The sequence below is a fragment of the Urocitellus parryii genome, chromosome 2 (genome assembly GCF_045843805.1).
Source record: "Urocitellus parryii isolate mUroPar1 chromosome 2, mUroPar1.hap1, whole genome shotgun sequence".
NCBI classification, from domain to species: domain Eukaryota; kingdom Metazoa; phylum Chordata; class Mammalia; order Rodentia; family Sciuridae; genus Urocitellus; species Urocitellus parryii.
In genome coordinates this window covers 211,945,458-211,966,828 of record NC_135532.1, presented here as the reverse complement: position 1 = coordinate 211,966,828, position 21,371 = coordinate 211,945,458, and the positions used below count along the sequence as shown (strand labels likewise).

At 33.4% G+C, this 21,371-nt stretch overlaps 1 protein-coding gene across 2 annotated transcripts in view; it reads left to right on the top strand.

The window, feature by feature from the left end:
• Positions 1-21,371, top strand: part of Ltn1 (listerin E3 ubiquitin protein ligase 1) — a 47,620-nt gene that overhangs the window by 10,518 nt on the left and 15,731 nt on the right. For both annotated transcript variants that reach the window (XM_077795380.1, XM_026396152.2), the window contains exons 6-22: positions 1,379-1,559; positions 3,496-3,669; positions 4,243-4,433; positions 5,092-5,227; positions 6,101-6,916; positions 7,367-7,408; positions 10,079-10,268; positions 10,860-11,099; positions 11,906-12,059; positions 12,720-12,864; positions 13,222-13,408; positions 15,595-15,754; positions 16,639-16,743; positions 17,905-18,047; positions 19,397-19,532; positions 19,720-19,864; positions 20,767-20,980. In XM_077795380.1, the coding sequence (XP_077651506.1) occupies positions 1,379-1,559; positions 3,496-3,669; positions 4,243-4,433; positions 5,092-5,227; positions 6,101-6,916; positions 7,367-7,408; positions 10,079-10,268; positions 10,860-11,099; positions 11,906-12,059; positions 12,720-12,864; positions 13,222-13,408; positions 15,595-15,754; positions 16,639-16,743; positions 17,905-18,047; positions 19,397-19,532; positions 19,720-19,864; positions 20,767-20,980 (3,359 nt within the window). The remainder of the gene's footprint in view (positions 1-1,378; positions 1,560-3,495; positions 3,670-4,242; positions 4,434-5,091; positions 5,228-6,100; positions 6,917-7,366; positions 7,409-10,078; positions 10,269-10,859; positions 11,100-11,905; positions 12,060-12,719; positions 12,865-13,221; positions 13,409-15,594; positions 15,755-16,638; positions 16,744-17,904; positions 18,048-19,396; positions 19,533-19,719; positions 19,865-20,766; positions 20,981-21,371) is intronic.

Sequence of the window (21,371 nt, the reverse complement as noted above, 5' to 3'; positions counted from 1 at the left end):
TTGAACCCAAAGCCTATGCATGCAAGAAGGCAGATACTCTTTTTTTTTTTTTGCATCTTTTTTTTTTTTTATTGTTGATTGTTCAAAACATTACATAGTTCTTGATATATCATATTTCACACTTTGATTCAAGTGGGTTATAAACTCCCATTTTTACCCAGTATACAGATTGCAGAATCACATCGGTTACACATCCACTGATTTACATATTGCCATACTAGTGTCTGTTGTATTCTGCTGCCTTTCCTATCCTCTACTATCCCCCCTCCCCTCCCCTCCCCTCCCCTCTTCTCTCTCTACCCCCTCTACTGTAATTCATTTCTCTCCCTTGTATTATTTTTCCCTTTCCCCTCACTTCCTCTTGTATGTAATTTTGTATAACCCTGAGGGTCTCCTTCCATTTCCATGCAATTTCCCTTCTCTCTCCCTTTCCCTCCCCCCTCTCATCCCTGTTTAATGTTAATCTTCTTCTCATGCTCTTTGTCCCTACTCTGTTCTTAGTTACTCTCCTTATATCAAAGAAGACATTTGGCATTTGTTTTTTAGGGATTGGCTGGCTTCACTTAGCATAGTCTGCTCTAATGCCATCCATTTCCCTGAAAATTCTATGATTTTGTCATTTTTTAATGCAGAGTAATACTCCATTGTGTATAAATAAGAAGGCAGATACTCTTATTACTGAGCTACATCACCAGCCCTTTTTATTTTCTGAGACTTGCTAAGTTGCCAAGCATAGCCTTGAACTTGTGATCATTCTGCCTCAGCCTCTCAGGTGGCTAAAAATTATAGACAGGCAGCATTGTGCTTGATTGTTTTATTTACTTTTATATTCTAATTAAACTTAAGACTGAATAAGGGAATGTAATCAGAGATGCTTTGATATCCCTTACTAGAATCCCCCCAGTACATGCTACAGAGAGCAGCATACTTGTTCAGTCATTTCAAGCAATAACTTTTCATCTTTTCACTTTGTACTAGTAGTAAAACTTGCAACTAAAATTCTCTGTGTGCATTTTGAAGGGAATTGGCAAAGGGAAGAGCAGCAGATAGAAGTAAAGCAACTCTGGTAGATATTTAATGATAAAACATTTAAAAAAGAGATGCAGGGCTGGGAATGTGGCTCAGGCGGTAGCGCGCTTGTCTGGCATGCATGCGGCCCGGGTTCGATCCTCAGCACCACATACCAACAAAGATGTTGTGTCCGCCGAGAACTAAGAAATAAATATTAAAAATTCTCTCTCTCTCTCTCTCTCTCTCTCCTCTCTCACTCTCTCTTAAAAAAAAAAATAAAAAATAAATAAAAATAAAAAAGAGATGCAAATTATGTAGTTTGACTTATTCTCAATTCTTATGTTATTTATTTTCTTTTTAAATAAAGAACTGTTCCAGAGGAAGAAAGAGAAGCTAAATTCTATCGAGTTGTAACTTGTTCTTTATTGGCATTAAAGAAATTGCTTTGCCTGTTACCTGATAATGAGCTTGATTCTCTGGAGGAAAAATTTAAGTCTCTTTTATCACAGAATAAATTTTGGAAATATGGAAAACACAATGTACCACAGGTATCTTTAAGTTTATTTTTTAAAAATTTCAAGACATTTCTTATTAAATGATTATGCTTATATTTTATGTTTATTGTTTATATTTAAAATTCTTCAAGCACATCCTTGTATGGGTCATTTAGGTCTGAAGTACCTGTCTTTTAGAATGGTGTTCTTTTTTTTTTCGTTCTTTTGTGTGTGTGTGTGTGTGTGTATGTGTGTGTATGTGCGCGCGCACACACATGTCTGGGGATTGAATCCAGGGATCTCTTGCCTGCTGAGCACCTGCTTTACAACCAAGCTCCACCTCAACTGTCTATTTTCACGTTTTTAATTTAGTTTGAGCCTCAGGTTCAACCTTGAATTATCATTTCTTTGTTCATGATCCCTTAAAATTGTTCATGTGTGTAGCACTCTTCTCATTTAATATATTATCTTTTCTCTTTTGTCCCTATCTCTCTCCCCTTTTCCATCTCCACTGGCTGATCCTTCTGACATTTTTAATGTATGTATTTTGTTTGTATAGTCCATTCTCATTATTCATAGTAGTTTATATTCTGTGACAGTATAACTACTGAATTAGTGAATACTAAAGCTTTGCTTCTAAGGAAAATACAGAGTTAGGTTTCTATGAGCCTCTGGTTGCATTTTTTTTTTTTTAAAACTGATCAATACAGCCTTTTCTTATGGGTTTCTAGTTAAAACACTGTGTGTATCTGATTAATTAACAGTAAACTCACAAATGGCAACACTGAACTCATGCCTGAATGAAGCTTATCTGTTACATTTTCTCTGTAAGGCACATCACTGTTTTCTTGCCCCTAGACACAGTAGTCAGCACTTCAGCACTGTACTTGGGGGCCATTTAAAATGTGAAAATCATCAACCAAAAGCACAGAATTTTAAAAGATATGGTAAAGCCTAAAAAGAATACTTTCTATAGTTTAAGAACTAATATAAGAAAGCAGAACATCACTTTGTTTGACCACAGCTGGGAAAGTACATTTTGCTATTTAGGTCCTTTGCATCTAAGAATGCTTTAGTATTCTTTACAGTGAATATGTCTTTGTGGCTTTTATTGTTATTATGAAATGGGCTTTCTTATTTCATTTTCTACTTTGTTTCTACTGTTATATAGGGAGGCTGTGCTTTTATATGTTAATTTTGTATCCAGTTAACTCTTTCACTCTTCTAGACTCCAGTTCTCAAAATTATTTGTGTAGATTTTGTTGAATGTTTTCCCTATCTTGTTATATTGCTGCAATTATAGTTATTTGGGTTCTTTTTCAAGTCTTTTTTTCCCTCTTATTTATTTGTATTGACTTATTTCTATTGTTTATTTGTCCTCTTACCATGTTAAGAAGTGGTGATAGCATATTTTTCATGTTTCCAACTTCAGTGGAAATAGTTCTAGACTTTCAATGTTAAGTATGGTGTTTCCTCTAGATTTTATAAGGTTTGAGAATTTCCTTTTTTTTTTTTTTTCTTTTTTGTTATTTTGGATTGAACCCAGGGGCACCTAACCACTGAGCCACATCCCTTACTCTTTTTATTTTTTGAGAAGAGGCTTAACTAAGTTGCTTAAGGCCTCACTAAGTTGCTGAGGCTGACCTCAAACTTGCAATCAGGCATGGACACTCGACTTGGCTTATTTTTTGTTCATTTGGCTGTTTTATAGGCCCCAAATGAGGGTTCTGCTAAGAAAAAGGAATTGTGTTTACTTTAGTCATTGAAAATGTTAAATTAAATCTTTCTGTCTTTACTTTGCTCTGATAATTCCTGATGTCTTTTTAGCCATTTGATATTCTTAAGTAGATTTTTAAAAGTATTTTTATAGCTATTTAGTTTTATCAGTGGCAGGGTTTATGTGAATATTCTTATCTGCTACTACCATAAGTAAATCTTATCAAACTTTACTAGGTTTTAATTTAATTCACCTTTCTATGGCTTCTTTTAGATCCGCTCAGCATATTTTGAGTTAGTGTCTGCTTTGTGCCAACGCATTCCACATTTAATGAAAGAAGAAGCTTCCAAAGTGAGCCCATCTGTTCTACTTAGCATTGATGACAGTGACCCAGTTGTTTGTCCAGCACTCTGGGAGGCTGTACTCTATACACTTACAACTGTTGAGGTATGTAAGAGAGGCACATTTAGGCATTGGGGGAACACTTTTCTTTCTAGTTGTATTTTAGAAATCTTAGATACAATATGAGAGAGATACCATCAGATAATAATATCTAAGACTTACTGGAAAAATGCCTTTTGGAAATAAATACTTAATCTAAATTTAGTACAAATATTCAAGTGACTATAAAAATGGTGTAGAGATTTTTATTTTACTTTGTATTTGGCCAATATTAATTATTTTTTGAATCTATGTTTCAGTATAGTCAGCATGCCTGAATCTTATATAAGATAAAATATAATTTGTCTTTTTAAGAGACCAGCTTTTATGAAAATACTTTAAATTAAATAATTATTCCTGATTAATATTGTCCTGTAAGCATACGGAATATGTGATTTTATATGTAGTATATTTTAATTTTGTAGTATATTTTAATGTAGTATATTATAATTTTAGATTTTTGATTTAGTCTTTTTAGGTAAAATATTTGATTTTTATTTTTGAGAGTCTATATGTCTATGTCTCAATTGAAAAGTGTTTATGATCTCTCATTATTATTATAATTTTTTCTTTGGTTAGGACTGTTGGCTTCATGTAAATGCAAAAAAAAGTGTGTTTCCAAAGTTGTCGACTGTGGTTCGTGATGGTGGTCGGGGCCTAGCTACAGTCATATATCCGTATCTTCTGCCATTTATCAGCAAATTGCCTCAGTCCATTACAGATCCAAAGTTGGATTTCTTCAAAAATTTCCTCACCTCTCTAGTAGCAGGGTAAAGAATTTAAATTCTATATTTTTAAAAGCAAAGGACATTTTCTTGTTTATATTCTTATTTGAATTTCTCCAAATTGTTTTGCTGTTCATTAAATACTGTTAAACTTTTTGGAAAAATACAATTAGAGTTATTATTTTTTACTGAAATGAGGGTTTCATTGTGAGTAGTCCAGGCTGGGCTTGAACTCCTGAACTCAAGTGACCCTCCTGCCTCAGCCTCCTAAGTGGCTGGGATTAAATCACCTGAGAGTATACTCAGCTCAGTGTTGTTCCTCCACACCCCACCCTACTACTAAACCGATGGTGTCATGCATGCTAGGCAGCCACTCTATCAGTGAGCTATACCTCCAGCCCAGACTTCTTATTTGGGGTACTCTCAAGGCTTCTTATTAGTACCTAGCAAAAAGCTAGGTAAATATGGTGAAATTCCTAGAAGAAATAGTCCATTTTTCAAATGTTATAGTATTCTAATATTGATAACAAATGCCTTAATGCAGAAAATGAACCAGTTTTTCACTGATAAATTTTATAGTTGTTTATTAGTACTTGAAAAATCTTTTCACTTAGTAAAAGATATACAGTATGGTTCAAATTTCTTTTTCTTCTTATGATCTTATTCATGAAAGAGTAATCTATAGTTATTTATTATTTCTTAGGATGGCAACAGAGAGAATTAGAACCAGCTTTTCAGAGTGCTCAGCAGTAGTGTCTGCTTTTTTTGAATGCTTACGTTTTATAATGCAACAAAACTTAGGCGAGGAAGAGATTGAACAGATGCTCATCAATGATCAGGTACTTAACATGAAAATCATCAATGCTTTGTACAAATATAATAAAGACATAAGCTCATTGTGTCTTGTTGCCATTTTCAGTAGTTAACCTTCCATATATAGATTTTATTTAAATAATGTGTATGTTCGACCAAGTAAGTAAAAATTCTATTTTGTTAGTTTCTAGTGTAATATAATATCTAATGACTATGCATTAGGCTGATTAAATACACCAAATTCTGGATTTAAAATCCTGTTTGAGATATATACAGTGCAAAATTTTCTGAATTTGAAAGATGCTGTTTGTTATCTTTTGTATTAAGTTTAAATTGTATAATATCATCTTGTTACTTTTAAAATACTCAAATACATTTATACTTTTGTGAGCAGTTGGGCTTGGCTTTTAAATCTAGTGATGAAAGCAGGTTCCACAGTATGGTCCCTATAATAAGAAATTAATGAAATTACAGAAGACTAGCTCTTAGTTGTTGTTGTCTCAGATAGGTAACTTCTCTTTCCTTTGAAATTTATTAAGAAGAAGTTATGAATTCTTTAGGCCTCATCTTTTACTTGTAGTCTCATATCTAGATGTTCCTGTAAAAGAAAGAAAACCAAAAATTACCTGAAAAAGTCATGAAGATGCAAAGAAAACTGGATTATAAATCATGGTTAATCAGCACAAAAATAAATAATTTCAGGTGGAATATGGTAGAATCATTAAGCTTTTTGTATGATAGATCTTTTTTGTATGATAAAAAACGATCTTTTTTTTTTGCAGTTCTGAGGAAAAATTGTTTTTTGGTTATTAAATATGAAATTTTATAGTCTTATAAATTTGTTTAAAATTTATTTTTCTTGAAAACTGAATGTTTATATATTTTACTTTCTCTTTCAGTTGATCCCTTTTATTGATACAGTTCTCAAAGATCCAGGATTGCAACATGGTCAATTATTTAACCATTTAGCAGAAACTTTAAGTTCCTGGGAAGCTAAAGCAGACATAGAAAAAGATGATAAAATGGTGCAAAACTTGGAGAATGTACTGTTCAATTTCTGGGAAAAACTATCAGAGATCTGTGTCGAGAAAATCAATGAGCCAAAGGCTGATGTTAAATCTGTTTTGGGTGTATCTAACCTGTTAGAGGTCCTTCAGAAGCCAAAGAGCTCCTTGAAATCAAATAAAAAAAAAAATGGTAAGGTTAGATTTGCTGATCAGACATCTGAAGGTAATAAAGAGATTGAAAAATATGTATCTTCAGAAGGAGAGAACAGTGAAGCCTCTGAATTACCAACTGAATCTGAATCTTTTCTCACTAATAATTCTTCAGACATTATGTCTCCTCTAAGGAAAAAACCTTTGGAAGACTTGGTCTGTAAACTTGCAGAGATGAGTATTAATTATGTTAATGAACAAAAGTCAGAGCAACATTTAAGGTTTCTGTCTACTCTTCTTGACTCCTTCTCTTCAAGCCAAGTATTTAAAATGCTCCTTGGTGATGAAAAAGAGAATATTGTCAAAGGCAAACCTCTTGAAATAACCAAACTTGCACAAAAAAATCCTGCAGTGCAATTTTTATATCGTAAACTAATAGGTTGGCTAAATGAAGATCAAAGGAAAGATGCTGGTTTCCTGGTGGACATTTTGTATAGTGCCCTCTGTTGCTGTGACAGTGATGTAGAAAGAAAAGATGTCTTGGATGATCTAACCAAGGTATTACTTTTGTATATCTTTCTAAGTTATTGTAATATTAATGAGAGTAAGAAGTTTTCTTGGGATTGTTTTTGCTTTATTTCTTGCCTATGAATGTCAATGTAAAAACAAGCAATATGGGCTGGGGATATAGCTCAGTTGGTAGAGTGCTTGCCTCGCATGCACAAAGCCCTGGATTCAATCTCCAGCACCTCATACACACCCCAAAACAAAAGAAAACAAAATAACCCTATGTATTTTTGATTGGGAAGTATCTGAGGCTTCTGGGCAGGTTCAGCAAAACAAAATGACAAAAAGTTAGGAATGAAAGGGTGAGTTCTTTCAGTCCATAATTTTTAAAATTGGACGAAAATGTTTTAGTTTTGGATTGGTTACACGGAGATTTCATTACTTTTAAAAGTTTTGCTGTTCATTTTAGCTTATTGTTTCTAACTCCTTTTCTTCTTTCAGGAGGACCTGGAATGGAATTCTCTTCATCAGGTTATTCAAAAGGTATCTTAGGCTTTTTTCTTTCTTTTTTTGTATTTGTAGGTATAGAAAAGTCAAAGCCACAGTTATATTCACACACTGAATATGGCCAGGTAATCGGGTATCTGTATTAGAGAACTTCCTTACTATTTTAACTTCCTTACCTTAATTTGAGAAGACATTTAGTTTTGCCTTTTTGTACAGTTATTCTTCTGGTTAGGCATATCAGGGAAAAACAAACAATTTCTGGGAAAGCCAGTGTTTCTTTCCTAACAAGCAATGCAGGGAGAATTAAACATTTTATTATCTTTTAATTAAGTATACAAGTTGCTACTCTTATCCTAGGTACTTTATCTTTTGTAGAAGTGAATTGAGTGGTTGTAGCTTTGCTAGAACAGTTCAGAAAATTAAATTTTCCCTACTCTGGAATACTGTGAAGGCAAATTAAAATATTCCAGCTTTTGTGTGACATGTAACTTGACTTAGTAGGAATATTAATGGTGAAAATAAAGAACACACAACTTAGAATTTTAAAAAATGGCTTAAGTATTCCTTTCTAATGAAGATAGGTTATAGCATTTTTCCAACTAGAATGACTAGCCATCTAAAATTCTTCCTCCTTTTAAAGCATTTGTTGCTTTTTTGTTTTACAAGTTTTTTTTTTCTATTTTTAAAGTTAATATAAAATTTATCGTCCTTTCTTCCTTCCTTCCTTCCTTCCTTCCTGGGAAGGAAGGGAATTGACTCAGGGCCTTATGCATGCTAACATTGATTTTTATATATCCTAACTCTGTTCCAACCATTTCTTAATATACGATTCAGTGGTGATAAGTATATTCACATTGTTGGGCAACCAGTCCTTAGAACTTTTTTGTATTGTAAGACCCATACTTGGCGTATATTAAACAATAAGTTCCCATTTTCCCCAGTAGTTTACTTTTACAAAACATACAAAATTTTACATTTCTTATTATTCAATGAACGTATAATTTACCAGGCACACTATTAATTTACTCAGTGCCTCCTTTCCCAAAGCCAAGCTACATGAAATGCCAAATTATCACACGGCTGCTTGATAAGCCTAGAATCTCAGCTGAGGGAGTCAATAATTAGAATGATGGGTACTGTTTTGGCAGTACTGGGTATTGGACCCAAGGCCTCAGGCTTGCTAGGTAAGCACTCTACCACTGAGTTACATCCTCAGCAGGGGTCAATAATTAGATAAACATAGACTGATAACTACCAGGTAGTCCTAGTATTCAGACCTTTTTAGAAGAATATCTGCTTCCAGCATACTGTTTGGAAGTTCCTAGCTAGTATTTGCCTCCTGTGTTTCTATGACTCATTAGCCTTGCATCTCCTTATAGCTGCTTGGATTTTTACATTAAACATGTCAGTGCATAAGATGTTGAACTTTATGACTTGCTAACTTGAGAGACATTTTACTCACAAGTTTGTTTTTTTTTTCACTTCAAGAATTCTATAGAATAGGTTGGATTTATTTGGTAAATTAATACTTTAGGAAAGCCAGTATTATAGCCATTTAAATGCTAAATATTTTTAAATGATTTATAGAACCTGTTTCTTTAGGTAGAGTTATAAAATCAGTTTATTTAAAAAAAAAACAAAACTGAAATTTGCAATCATAAAAGGACCTTTGGGTTTCTGTAGGTTAATCTTTCTAGTTTTCAAATTAGTAGATAGGCCCAGGATGGTTAAGAGATTTGTCCAAGGTCATAAGGCTAGTTTAATGGTAAAGCTTGGACTAAAATATAAGCTCTGATTACTTATAATTTTTAAATAAAAGGATAAGCAGTTTATCAGGCACTACCCAATCCGCACTTGGATTTTTTTTTTCCAGATTGCTTTGAAATGAACCAAGTTGCAAATTCCTTTCTTCTCAGCCCATAAAGCAAAAGAAGCTCTGGGAACATGGATCAGCATGCTTTTGGGGGTGGATTTACAAGTTTTTTTCCTTACTTCTCCACCCAATGCAAATAAATAAGTTGCTGTCAGATACCTATCCCCAGTAATTCTGTTTCATAGAATTTGGGGAAATAAGTCCATTTGTTCATATTGAAGTAATTTACCATTATTATACATTAATTGTTCTTTAATTTTAGCAAAATTAATGAACAAAATGTCATATCTATAGAGCATTTATAAATCTATCTTCAAAGTTCATCCATTCATTATTCATTGAACATAACTGCAGTGTTGATAGCAGGTATCAAAGAAGTTTAAGACAGTCTCTGCTCTCAAGGAACTTACAATCTCATTGGAAAGACAAGACATACACAGATGAAACATTTAAGTAATAATACAATCCAGTAAGTGCTTTAGAAATTCAGAGAAAAGCAGTGATCTTTGTGGGCTAGAGTGGATGGGGGAAGATGTCATAAAGCAGGTGGGATTTAAACTGATTGTCAAAGAGTGGATGGGGTTTTGATAAAGAAGAGGGGTAATATTTATGGTTGGGAGGATAAACATTGTAACACATGGAAGTGTACATGAACCAGAGGTAGTGGGGAACAGGGTATATACCAATCTTCCTTGAACACTAGGATGAGGAGGAGTGGGGGATAAAGTTAAGGCCATCATGATGAAGGGTGGTGATAATGGTACAGATAATAATTTTGAAATTTGTACTTTTTGATCTTGCTTCTAATCTTTGCTTTAATTTTATGGTTTTAGGCATGTTCTAGTTCAGATAAACATGCTTTAGTAACTTCTTGGCTAAAAGGCAATATCCTTGGAGAGAAACTGGTTGCCTTGGCAGATGGTCTTTGTAATAAGAAATTGGAACCCACCTTGTCTTCAGATTCTCACTTCTCGGAAGAATGGACTCTTCTAAGCTTGGTATTATCCCAACATGTTAAAAATGGTAGGGAAAATATGTTTTTTGTTCTCTAGCAGGAGATAATTATTCTTTTCACCTTTTGAGGGGATTCCTTGCTCAGATTGCAAATTATTGGTTCAGATTAATGAGACTTATTCAAATATCTTGATTTTTTTTTTAAGTACACTAAATGTTTATTCATCTTCATAGTGTGACTCCAAAGGTATTTAGTATTTTCTATTCAAAATGTTTTGGGATATGGCAAAGCTACTCTTAATTTTGTAAACTATTGCAATTTTTTAAACTTAATTTAAAACTGCTTTATCTTTGGACTTTTATGTGTCAGGACAGATTGATTTGTTAATGTAATCTTTTATGTAATACATGAGCACCTTAAAAGACCCACATAAAGGGCTGGGGTTGTGGCTCAGTTTTAGAGCACTTGCTTAGCATGTATGAGGCACTGGGTTTGATTCTCAGCACCACATAAAAAATAAACAAAATAAAGGATTGTGTCCATCTATAACTAATAAAAATATTTTTTAAAAATCCACATAAAAAAGCTAATTCAAGGTAAGATATTTTAAAATACACTGTTAATATTTTTTATTTTTTGTTTGGACTTTTTTTTTCTAGATTACTTGATTGGAGAAGTATATGTTGGAAGAATTATTGATAAACTTCATGAAACTCTATACAAAACAAAGACATTGTCAGAAGCTGAAAATAGTGATTCATCAGTGTCTTTTATCTGTGATGTGGCGTATAACTATTTCAGCTCAGCAAAAGGATGCTTGCTAATGCCATCATCTGAAGATTTATTATTAACTCTCTTTCAGTTATGTGCTCAGAGCAAAGAAAAAACACATTTGCCAGGTAATAGCCTACTGCTCAAATATTTTGTTGGGAATCTCCGGCTCTGACCTTCATAGTGAGTGTAAGTGCCCAGGCTTTATTAATTGAATCATAACGTGTTTGAAAGTTTAAAGCATTATAAGTAAATATCTACAATCGTGTATAAATCAGTTTTAGAAACCAAATTAAAGATGTATTAGGTGTTACTTGGTCAAAGAAATAGTTTTGGAAGGGGGTATAATAGATAATTTAGAATCTTAGTCTCTCTACTTAGTAGCTCTGGCAATTTGCTTAATTTCTTGATGCCTCAGTTTCCTCATTCATAAGAAGAGGGAAATACTATTTCTTTGTTATTGTAAGAAACATTCTGTCTTGGTGCATATCAAAATGAAGTTGAGATTATGTGAGATCATTGCAAAACTTATTCTTGCCCTATGTGTCAACTCCCATTTATTAATCAAAGGGATATAAAAAATGATATGATAGAGAACCTTTCTTCCCCAGCCCCTTCTTTAATACTAACTTGTCTGTTTGGAAATAGTGATCTCCTTATTGTATCTCCAAAAGGAAAACTTCTTTAGTAAAGAAGTTCAGAGCAGTAAATGACTTAACTTATAAAATCTTACTATTTTACATTTATATGATACAGGCTAGCTTGCATTGTTGCATGTGTACAGCATAGTTAATTTTTAGCAATTGAATTTTTATGTTATTTTTAAAATGATATCTTAAATATCACAGATCTGCAATGAGTTCTTTAAGACATTTTGTGTTGATGAGATTTAATTCAGTGAGATTATAAATTCCTATTAACATCTTAATTTTAGATTTTCTAATCTGTAAACTGAAAAATACTTGGCTCTCTGGTGTAAATTTATTGGTTCATCAAACTGGCAGTACACATAAACAGAGTACCTTCCTACATTCGTCTGCTCTGTGGCTGAAGACACAAGCTCAGTCTTCATCTTTGGATAACACAAGGTAAATTTTTTGTAGACAATTGCACAGTGTCTCTTTTATACTAAGCCATTGTCCTTGAATAAGATTCCATGATTAGTGTGAGTGCCTATGAAAAATAACTTATAGGACCCTGAGAGATGATGCAAATATACACATTTTTTTCCAAAACAATTTTTTTTAAATGATCTTCCATTAAACTTTCAATTAATTGAAGAATGATTTGTTTTATCTGCTGGACTGCTAATTTGTGGTCAGTGATATGGTGGTACTACTATCCTGTGTTGAAGGCTGGTGTAGATTTTTTAAGTGTAATCTCTCATGACATGTGTATTCATTGTTCTTGGTTGTTTTATTGAATTACAAATATATTTCACATATCATACCTAAATACATATAATAAGAATGGAAACAGTGCCTATAGAGGTTTTTGGGGTTGGATCAAAGAATTGTACTCTTTTCATGAAATAAGTTAGTTGTATTTCAGAAATATCGGATCTGAAATTGATCTAGTCCCCTTCATTATGAAATAGAAGCAGCTCTCTATTTTGTTTGACTGTATGTCTACAGGGAAGAGGGCGTCATTTACTGCTATTTCTATTTTTGTCTTTTTTCTTTCATTATCTATTAGGGTATTAAAGCTGGTCATAATTACAACAGTTAAATTCTTTACATTATTTTCAGTCTGCAGGTCCTCTTGTCTGCTGTTGATGATTTGTTAAATACACTTCTAGAGAGTGAAGGTACTTATCTTTTGGGAGTTTATATTGGAAGTGTAATGCCAAACAACAGTGAGTGGGAAGAGATGAGACAGTCTCTTCCTATTCAGGTATGTTTGAGATTGGAGAGTGCATATCACATTCTTAAGTTTGGATTTCATACAGACTTGAATATTTTATTTTGTTCTGGGGAAAGAAAAAAAAATGAGTATCTTGTTTTGCCTTTGACATTGTCAGAGCTGGGTGTAAAGGTGAATGAGACTTGGTTTTGTCCTTAGAAATCTTGAAGAAATATACATGTTGATAATTTCCTGTAATAAAAACCAAACTTCCATGTTTTTGAGGTTTTACTAATAAACTATCCATTCTAATAACCTCAGCTGTTTCCTGCATGAATTACATAGATAGTAAATTATTTAGAATGTTAATGATTTTTGTATATAATTTTATGTATTTTTTTTTCACAGTGGTTATACAGACCGCTTTTAGAGGGAAGACTGAGTTTAAATTATGAGTGTTTTAAAACAGATTTTAAGGAACAAGATACAAAAACACTTCCCAGCCATTTGTGTACTTCAGCATTATTAAGCAAGATGATCTTTGTTGCACTAAAGAAGAAAATAGTCCTAGAAAATAATGTGCTTGAGAAAATAAGTAAGTAATATGAGAATTCAGATATAATGCACAAATAAATATAATTTTAAAATAATATTTACATAGTAACTTAAATATTTAAGAATCTTTAGCTTTCTATTAATTATTTTAGTGATAGGAAGCTTGCAGTTACTTAAGTGATGTTAAATTGCAAATTGGATTCATATATACTGAAATCTTGCTATAATTTGTTAGCTGTACAGCATAATTTGGTATAAAATCAGTTATCAAGTTGGTATGACATAGGGAGAAGGAGATCCTGGGGCACATGCCCTAAGGAGAGTGGTTGTGAAACTTTGGTATGTTTTTATCAAACATTCTGAATTTTCCCTTGATTTTTGAACTTCTGTATTTTTTTTTTTTTTTTTTGCACTAGGTACTTGAACTAGGGGCATTTAACCACTGTGCTATACCACAGCCCTTTTAATTTTTTTTATTTGGGATAGGGTAGTATTTCATTAAGTTGTTGAGGTTGGCCTCAAACTAGTGATATTCCTGCTTCAGCTTCCCAAGCAGCTGGGATTATAGGTTTGTGCCACAGCACCCAGCTGAACCTCTCTTTATCTTTAAATTTGAGCCCTAATTATTTTTCTGACAAGTGGAGGTTGAAATGTTGAATTTCAAGAGGACTTAGAACCTCAGGAAATTTCCCCATTCGGAGACCTGGATTAGATGGAAGATAGCCTGCTTTCTCCTTAAGACTGTATTCTTTGCTTACCCCAAGAGCATCTCTCTTTTGAGATTACTCCCTGACTTTGTTCTACCTTGAATGTCTATCTGCTTTCCTAAATAAACCTGTCTGTGTGTTTTGACGGGGAGGGGAAGAACAACAACTGTGATTAATGGTGTGGCTTATACAGATGGTACAAAAGGTAGAGGATTTGCACTGTGTCAGTCTTTTTGTAATCTCTCAACTCTAACATAGTTACTAATAGAAGAGAATATATGCTCTGTGGAAGTTAGCCAGCTGCACATTTCGTTGAGGACAGGGGGAGGCAAATCCACAGTTTACAGTTTTTCTCAGAATTAATCTGTCCAAACAAAAGTGGAAATTAGAGGAATAATTCATTTTTATTAATTGTGCTGCTGATTCTTTTTTTAAAATATTTTTTTTTAGTTGTTGCTGGACCTTTATTTTTATTTATGAGGTGTTAAGAATCAAACCCAGGGCTGGGGATGTGGCTCAAGTGGTAACGTGCTCGCCTGGCATGCCCAAGGCGCTGGGTTTGATCCTCAGCACCACATATAAATAAAGATGTTGTGTCCACTGAAAACTAAAAAATAAATATTAAATTCTCTCTCTCTTAAAAAAAAAAATCAAACCCAGTACCTCACACATGCAAGGCAAGTGCTGTACCACTGAGCCACAACCGCAGCCCCCATGCTACTAATTCTTATCAACCCTATCACTTGATTTCTAAAATTTTTGTTATTTTTTATTTTTTAAATTTTTTTAGTCATACATGACAGCAGAATGTATTTTGATATATAATACATACATGGAATGTACATACATATTTTGACTTAATAAGAGTTAACATAGCTTGTGAAGGTCTTTTCTGAACTAGGTCTCAAGACTTCTGACTCCACAATCTGTATGTGGTTTTAGAAAAGGGAGCTGTGATTTTTATGTATTATAAACCTATGAATGCCAGGTTTTGTGATACACACTTGATCATTTAATTCTCACAACAGTCCTATGGGATAAATTGTAGTGTCCTCAGGGTTAACAATGTATATACAGTTGAGGCGGACATAGAATTGAATCCAGACCAGACTACTCTGTTACTTGGGCTCATGGTGGTGGTGTTTTTTTAACCCCCTTCCCCTGACATATTTTTAACCAATCCAAAAAAGCATCAAGAAAGATTTGATGCTTTTTGTTTTGAGACTGAGTTTCCTAGTTTTTTTTCCAAGTTTCCTAATCTCAATCTTCTCCCAAGCCTCTTGAGTGGCTCAGACTAGGGCACAGGCTGCCCCATACCTGGCAAGGGTGATACTTTGTCAGACAACTCTTCTCAGTTTTCATTATCCTTGTACATCTCAAATCAGATTTGAAACTCATTTTATAGATGTTTTGAGGTAAGTGGGCATAGCAGTATTAGAAAATGAGGCATCAAAGTGAAAATGATTGAAGAGTTTAGTCACATGTACACTTGATAATTTAGTCCTGTCCATTCTATTAGTTGCAGAACTGCTCTATTCACTTCAGTGGTGTGAAGAGCTAGACAATCCACCTATTTTTGTGACTGGATTTTGTGAAATGCTTCAAAAAATGGACATTACATTTGATAACTTTCGTGTGCTTGGTAATACTGCTGGCCTTCTACAGCTTCTGTTTAATAGGTAAGAATCCTTTTCAATTTCTGTTTTTTAAATGACCGTTTTAGTTGTGTATGATTTTGTCTTCTCTAAGGGATAAGCCCACTTCATGCTAATGTTTTGGAGGTTTGATTGAAATAATCCATATTCATGATAAATACTTAATGGATATTATTGAATATTTTCGGGGGGATATTTGGTCTTGGCTTGTATATTCAGGGAGCAGATGTTGATGAAAGAAATAGAGCCCTATAGAAAATTTTAATTTGTTATGTGTGATCAGTCCTGCCTCTACTTTCAGATTGAATCTTTATTACATGTTCTAGGTATGTTTTAATGTTGCAACCACAGCATGAAGTTAAGGAAAGTACATAATGAAAACAGTCATTGTGGATCTTATGGTAGTTAGGAATTTGATTTTTTGAAAAGACTTTTTGTTTAAGAGGTTATCAGTTGTCTATAATAGTTTGAGCATGTTTTATAGTGGCAGAGGACCCTGGCTTCCTCTCCAACCCCAATCCACAAATTTGACACTCACAACTTTCCTCAGTGGGTATTAGTGCTTGTTGGGTTTTCACCCTAATCCAGACTATCTATCCTCTGGGAGATATCCTTTTCTCAGCTATAGTCTCTGGTTTTCAAGCTCATCACCTTTGTTGGGATTTGAGGGACTTTGGAATTGACTTGGAATGAGACCTCAGTCTCAGTTGTGGAAGAAGAATTAAAAGCCTAAATTCCCAGTCCTTTGGGTAATTACGATACTTGCTTGGATGTGAAGTTTTGGGTGAATCGATGCCTTCACAAAGTGATTTATTTTAATTCTGTAAAAGTAGTCTAGATAGCCAATGTTTAAAACTCTTTAAGAATGCTTCCCAAATGCAATGTAATTTTTTTTCTTCCTTGTTTAGATCCAGGGAAAATGGCACACTCTGGTCTCTCATTATTGCTAAATTGATCCTTTCCCGAAGTATTTCATCTGATGAAGTAAAGCCACATTATAAAAGAAAAGAAAGGTATTCTTATTTAAAAGTTTTTACTTTGTAATTTGTTATAATTGCTTACCTGGCAATCTCCAATCGATGAATAATGTTTAATGAATCTGAAAAACAAGGTTTAGGAAATGAGGAAATTAAAGAATGAAAAGTAAAACTTTAAAGCAACTCATGTTCTATATTCCCCCCAAATCTTTTTCTGTTCCCAACACACTTCTTTCATCATTTTATTCACTATGTGAAAATGGTTTATTTCTCTTCTCTTAAATAAAGATTATCCTATGAAATATGTTCTAGAAATGCAATAAATTTGTTACAGAAGTAGATTGTGGGGTTGGATATACTAGTGTAGCACTCAGCATTCACATTAATACTTCAACTTTATCATCAGCTGAGATTCACAGTGATTCACCAAGAAGAATTTTTTAATGATATGTATGTATTCTGGCATAGTAAAAGTCTGAACTAAATGTTGATTTTTATAGATCTTATCTAAAATTTGTTTTAGAACTTTTTATTTGGGATAAGTAGATGTGCTTACATTGTAAAATTAACTCAAAGAATAAAAATGACACAAAGAATAAGAAATTACATTGAGGGCTGGGGATGTGGCTCAAATGATAGCGCGCTTGCCTAGCATGCGTGAGGCACTGGCTTCAATTCTTGGCACCACATAAAAATAAAATAAAGATATTGTGTCCACCTAAAACTAAAAAATAAATATTAAAAAAAAATAATATTGATAGTGTATTCATATATATGTATATATAATATATATATCTGTATATATATATATTTATAATTATGTGTGTATGTTTGTACATTTTTATTTTTAATTTTGCAGTGCTAGAAATTGACCTAGGGCCTCATTCATACTAGGCAAGGGTACTGAACCATTGCGCTATACCCCAGACCGTTGGTATATTTTTTAAAAAGTCATACATAGGGGACAAATTATGTTCATCTAAAAAAAATTAAGACTATATAGGAAAGAGGAGCAGTAAAACAAAACAAAACAAAACCAAGTAAAATTTCATCATCTAGAATCAGCAGTTGTCAGTCTCATCATAGTCAAGTATTTATATAGTGGAATTATTAGTTCTTTGGAATAGTTTGAATAAGAATTTTATGAAATAACTGTACACGTAGAATAAATGTGATTCATATTTCTTCTTTAAACAGTTTCTTTCCACTAACAGAAGGCAATTTGCATACCATTCAAAGTCTCTGTCCATTTTTGTCAAAAGAAGAAAAGAAAGAATTCAGTGCTCAATGTATACCTGCTCTTTTGGGTTGGACTAAGGAGGACCTTTGCAGTACTGATGGTTAGTTGCCTGACAATTAATATTTCAGTATCTTAATAATTACTTGAGATGAAAGAAGTATTTTTTTTAATATGTAAAACTGAATGTAGCAAAGCAATAAATTGAATTACCGATGTTTTGTTCCTATTTTTTTTTTTAAATTTTTATTGTTGGTTGTTCAAAACATTACATAGTTCTTGACATATCATATTTCACACTTTGATTCAAGTGGGTTATGAACTCCCATTTTTACCCCATATACAGATTGCAGAATCACATCGGTTACACATCCACTGATTTACATATTGCCATACTAGTATCTGTTGTATTCTGCTGCCTTTCCTATCCTCTACTATCCCCCCTCCCATCCCCTCCCCTCTCCTCTTCTCTCTCTACCCCCTCTGCTGTAATTCATTTCTCCCCCTTGTATTATTTTTCCCTTTCCCCTGTTTTGTTCCTATTTTATGCTTCTGTTATATAACAAATTGATAAAAGACATTAGGATGACCGTACCTGAAGATTGGCTTTTATCATTTTGTAGTTAAGGAATACTGTGTCCTTAAGGAAAGATTTACCCTCAAAAAAAAAAAAAAAAAAAAAGGAATGTGATCATTCCTTTTGCATCTATAGCTTTTTAAAGCCATGCTTCATTTCTCCTGGTTCAGCCAGTGATTGAACATGTAAAGGCTTTTGCAGTATTTGAAACTTTTTTTGAATTCTCTGCACTCTTAGTTTATTAGTTTATTTATTTGTTAACTTAATAAATGCAAAAATCTTCTGTATTGAAGTCTATTGTAGAGAAGACAGACATAAGTAAAGTTCCATCATGTTATAAATGATGTAGCAAAACAATAGTATGGAAATGGTAGAAAGGAAAGAGTTTCCACTTTGCTTTGAGGGTATCAATGGAGATTTACAAACACAAGTATTTCAACTAGGTGTTGGAGGATAAAGCACCTTTACATAGTGGGATATAGTTGGGAAAGAGCATTCCTGATACACAAAATCATACAAGGGTACAGATAGTTCTGTTCAGCTGGTATGTAAGGTAGAAGGTTGGGAATAGAGAGTGTTAGGATGCATCAGAAGATGGATTTTGAGAATTGTAGGGATTCTAAAGATTCAGACTCTGTAAGAGCTGATCAGATTTAGAATAGTTTTTGTTTTGTACTAGGTGCTATTATCCAGATAGGATCTCTGGCCTATATTAATATGCTCATTTGTTAACTCTTTCATATAAGCCTTTCTAAAGAGTTTTTGATTTGGGCACTTCTTAAGAAAGAGTTTAGCTTTTCAAAGTAGACTTTCTTTTTTAGAGTAGCAATATAATTCAAAAATTTTAAACTTTTCTTTTGATTTTTTTATTCTAGGAGGTTTTGGACATCTTGCCATTTTTAATTCTTGTCTGCAAACCAGAAGCATAGATGATGGAGAGCTGTTACATGGTATATTAAAAATTATAATATCTTGGAAGAAAGAACATGAAGATATTTTTCTTTTTAGTTGGTAGGTGATTTTATATTTTTTCCTTCCCATATACAAGGTGGACCTAGGTTATGTGTAGTTATAATTTTGTACAGTAATAGGATGGTAGATATTTAAGTCAGTTATTTACAAGTCTTTGATTTAAAATGAAGTATTTTCTAATTAAATATAATTCTTTAATATGTTTTGTTTTTTATCTTCACCACAGTAATTTATCAGAAGCAAGTCCAGAGGTACTGGGTGTAAATATAGAAATAATCCGGTTCCTTTCCTTATTTCTGAAGTATTGCTCATCTCCTTTGGCACAGAGTGAATGGGACTTCATCATGTGTTCCATGTTGGCTTGGTTGGAGGTAAATTAACTTGATATATCTTTCCTTCTGTTTGGTCTTTGTGCTTTCCTGTGTGTATCAGAACTGTTTACTCATTGGTGGTACTGGGATTGAAACCAGGGGCACTATACCACTGAGCCATATCCCTAGCCCTTTTTATTTTTTATATGAGACAGAGTTTTGCTAAGTTTCTAATGCTGTCTTTGAACTTGCTATCCTCCTGCCTCACTCTCCCAAGTAGCTGGGATTACAAATGTGTGCTACCATGCCTGGCTACTCATCACATTCTTTTGGTGATTTTAATTAGTTCTTTTTTGTAGATGTTATACTCACTAGGGTACTATTAGGCAGACTAGGAAAATGACTGATGATGACTATCGTCATAATTCAGTGATGAGATCCTTGAGCTGATATTAAAATGCATTTTAAGAGGATATTGGTATTCTTTTTATGACCCAAAGCAGCCAGAGTTTGCTTGTGGCCTTCAGGATGGCAAGTCAGTCAGGACTGAATTGTTTTTTGAGTCTCTGCTTTACCTGATTATTAGCTGTGTGACTTGGGATTTTAAACTTGAGCTATATGATTTCAGTTTCTTTATTGTAAAATAATTTAGTGTGCAACTTGTAACAGGGCTATTGAGGTGATTGGAAATGCGCATTTAATGTATTGTAACTGGGAAGTGGTAGATGTTAATATTTTCTTCCAGAGTTTATAAATAAAAAAGGGCATCTCAGAATAAGTTGTTGCTAGTATCTTACTTTGAAAAAAGTTGTTGTGATGTAACATACATAAACTTCTTCAGACTATACACTTCAACTGCTTTTTATTTTTTAATAGAGAAGTATAAGAAGAATTTCCCTTTATTTGTTCATAGTATTCTGGTAGAAGTCGTCTTACTGATTTCATTTCTGTTGTTTCTTCAGACAACAAATGAGAATCAGGCATTGTGTTCTGTTCCACTCATACAACTGTTTGCCTGTGTCAGCTGTGATTTGGCCTGTGATCTCAGTGCTTTTTTTGATTCAACAACTCTGGATACCATTGGCAATCTTCCTATAAATCTAATCAGTGAATGGAAAGAATTTTTTTCCCAAGGCATCCACAGTTTGCTTTTGCCTCTTTTGGTGACTGTTACAGGCAAGTAAAAAAGGGAATAATAATGAGAATGATAGATTAAAACAACAGCTTTAGATGTTTGAATTGAATAGTACTATACAGTAAAAGAAAAGAGAAGAAAAAGCTTGTATATGATGCTGCATTGCAGTATAGACACAAATAGAAAAATGGCCAGTGTATCCAAAGACCATTATACATGAAAATAATAGTAATTCAGGTAATGTGAGTAGAACATCTTTATTGAATATTTGCTTGCTTTCTTTTTTTTTTTTTTTTTAAAGAGAGAGTGAGAGAGGAGAGAGAGAGAGAGAGAGAGAGAGAGAATTTTTTAATATTTATTTTTTAGTTCTCGGCGGACACAACATCTTTGTTGGTATGTGGTGCTGAGGATCGAACCCGGGCCGCACGCATG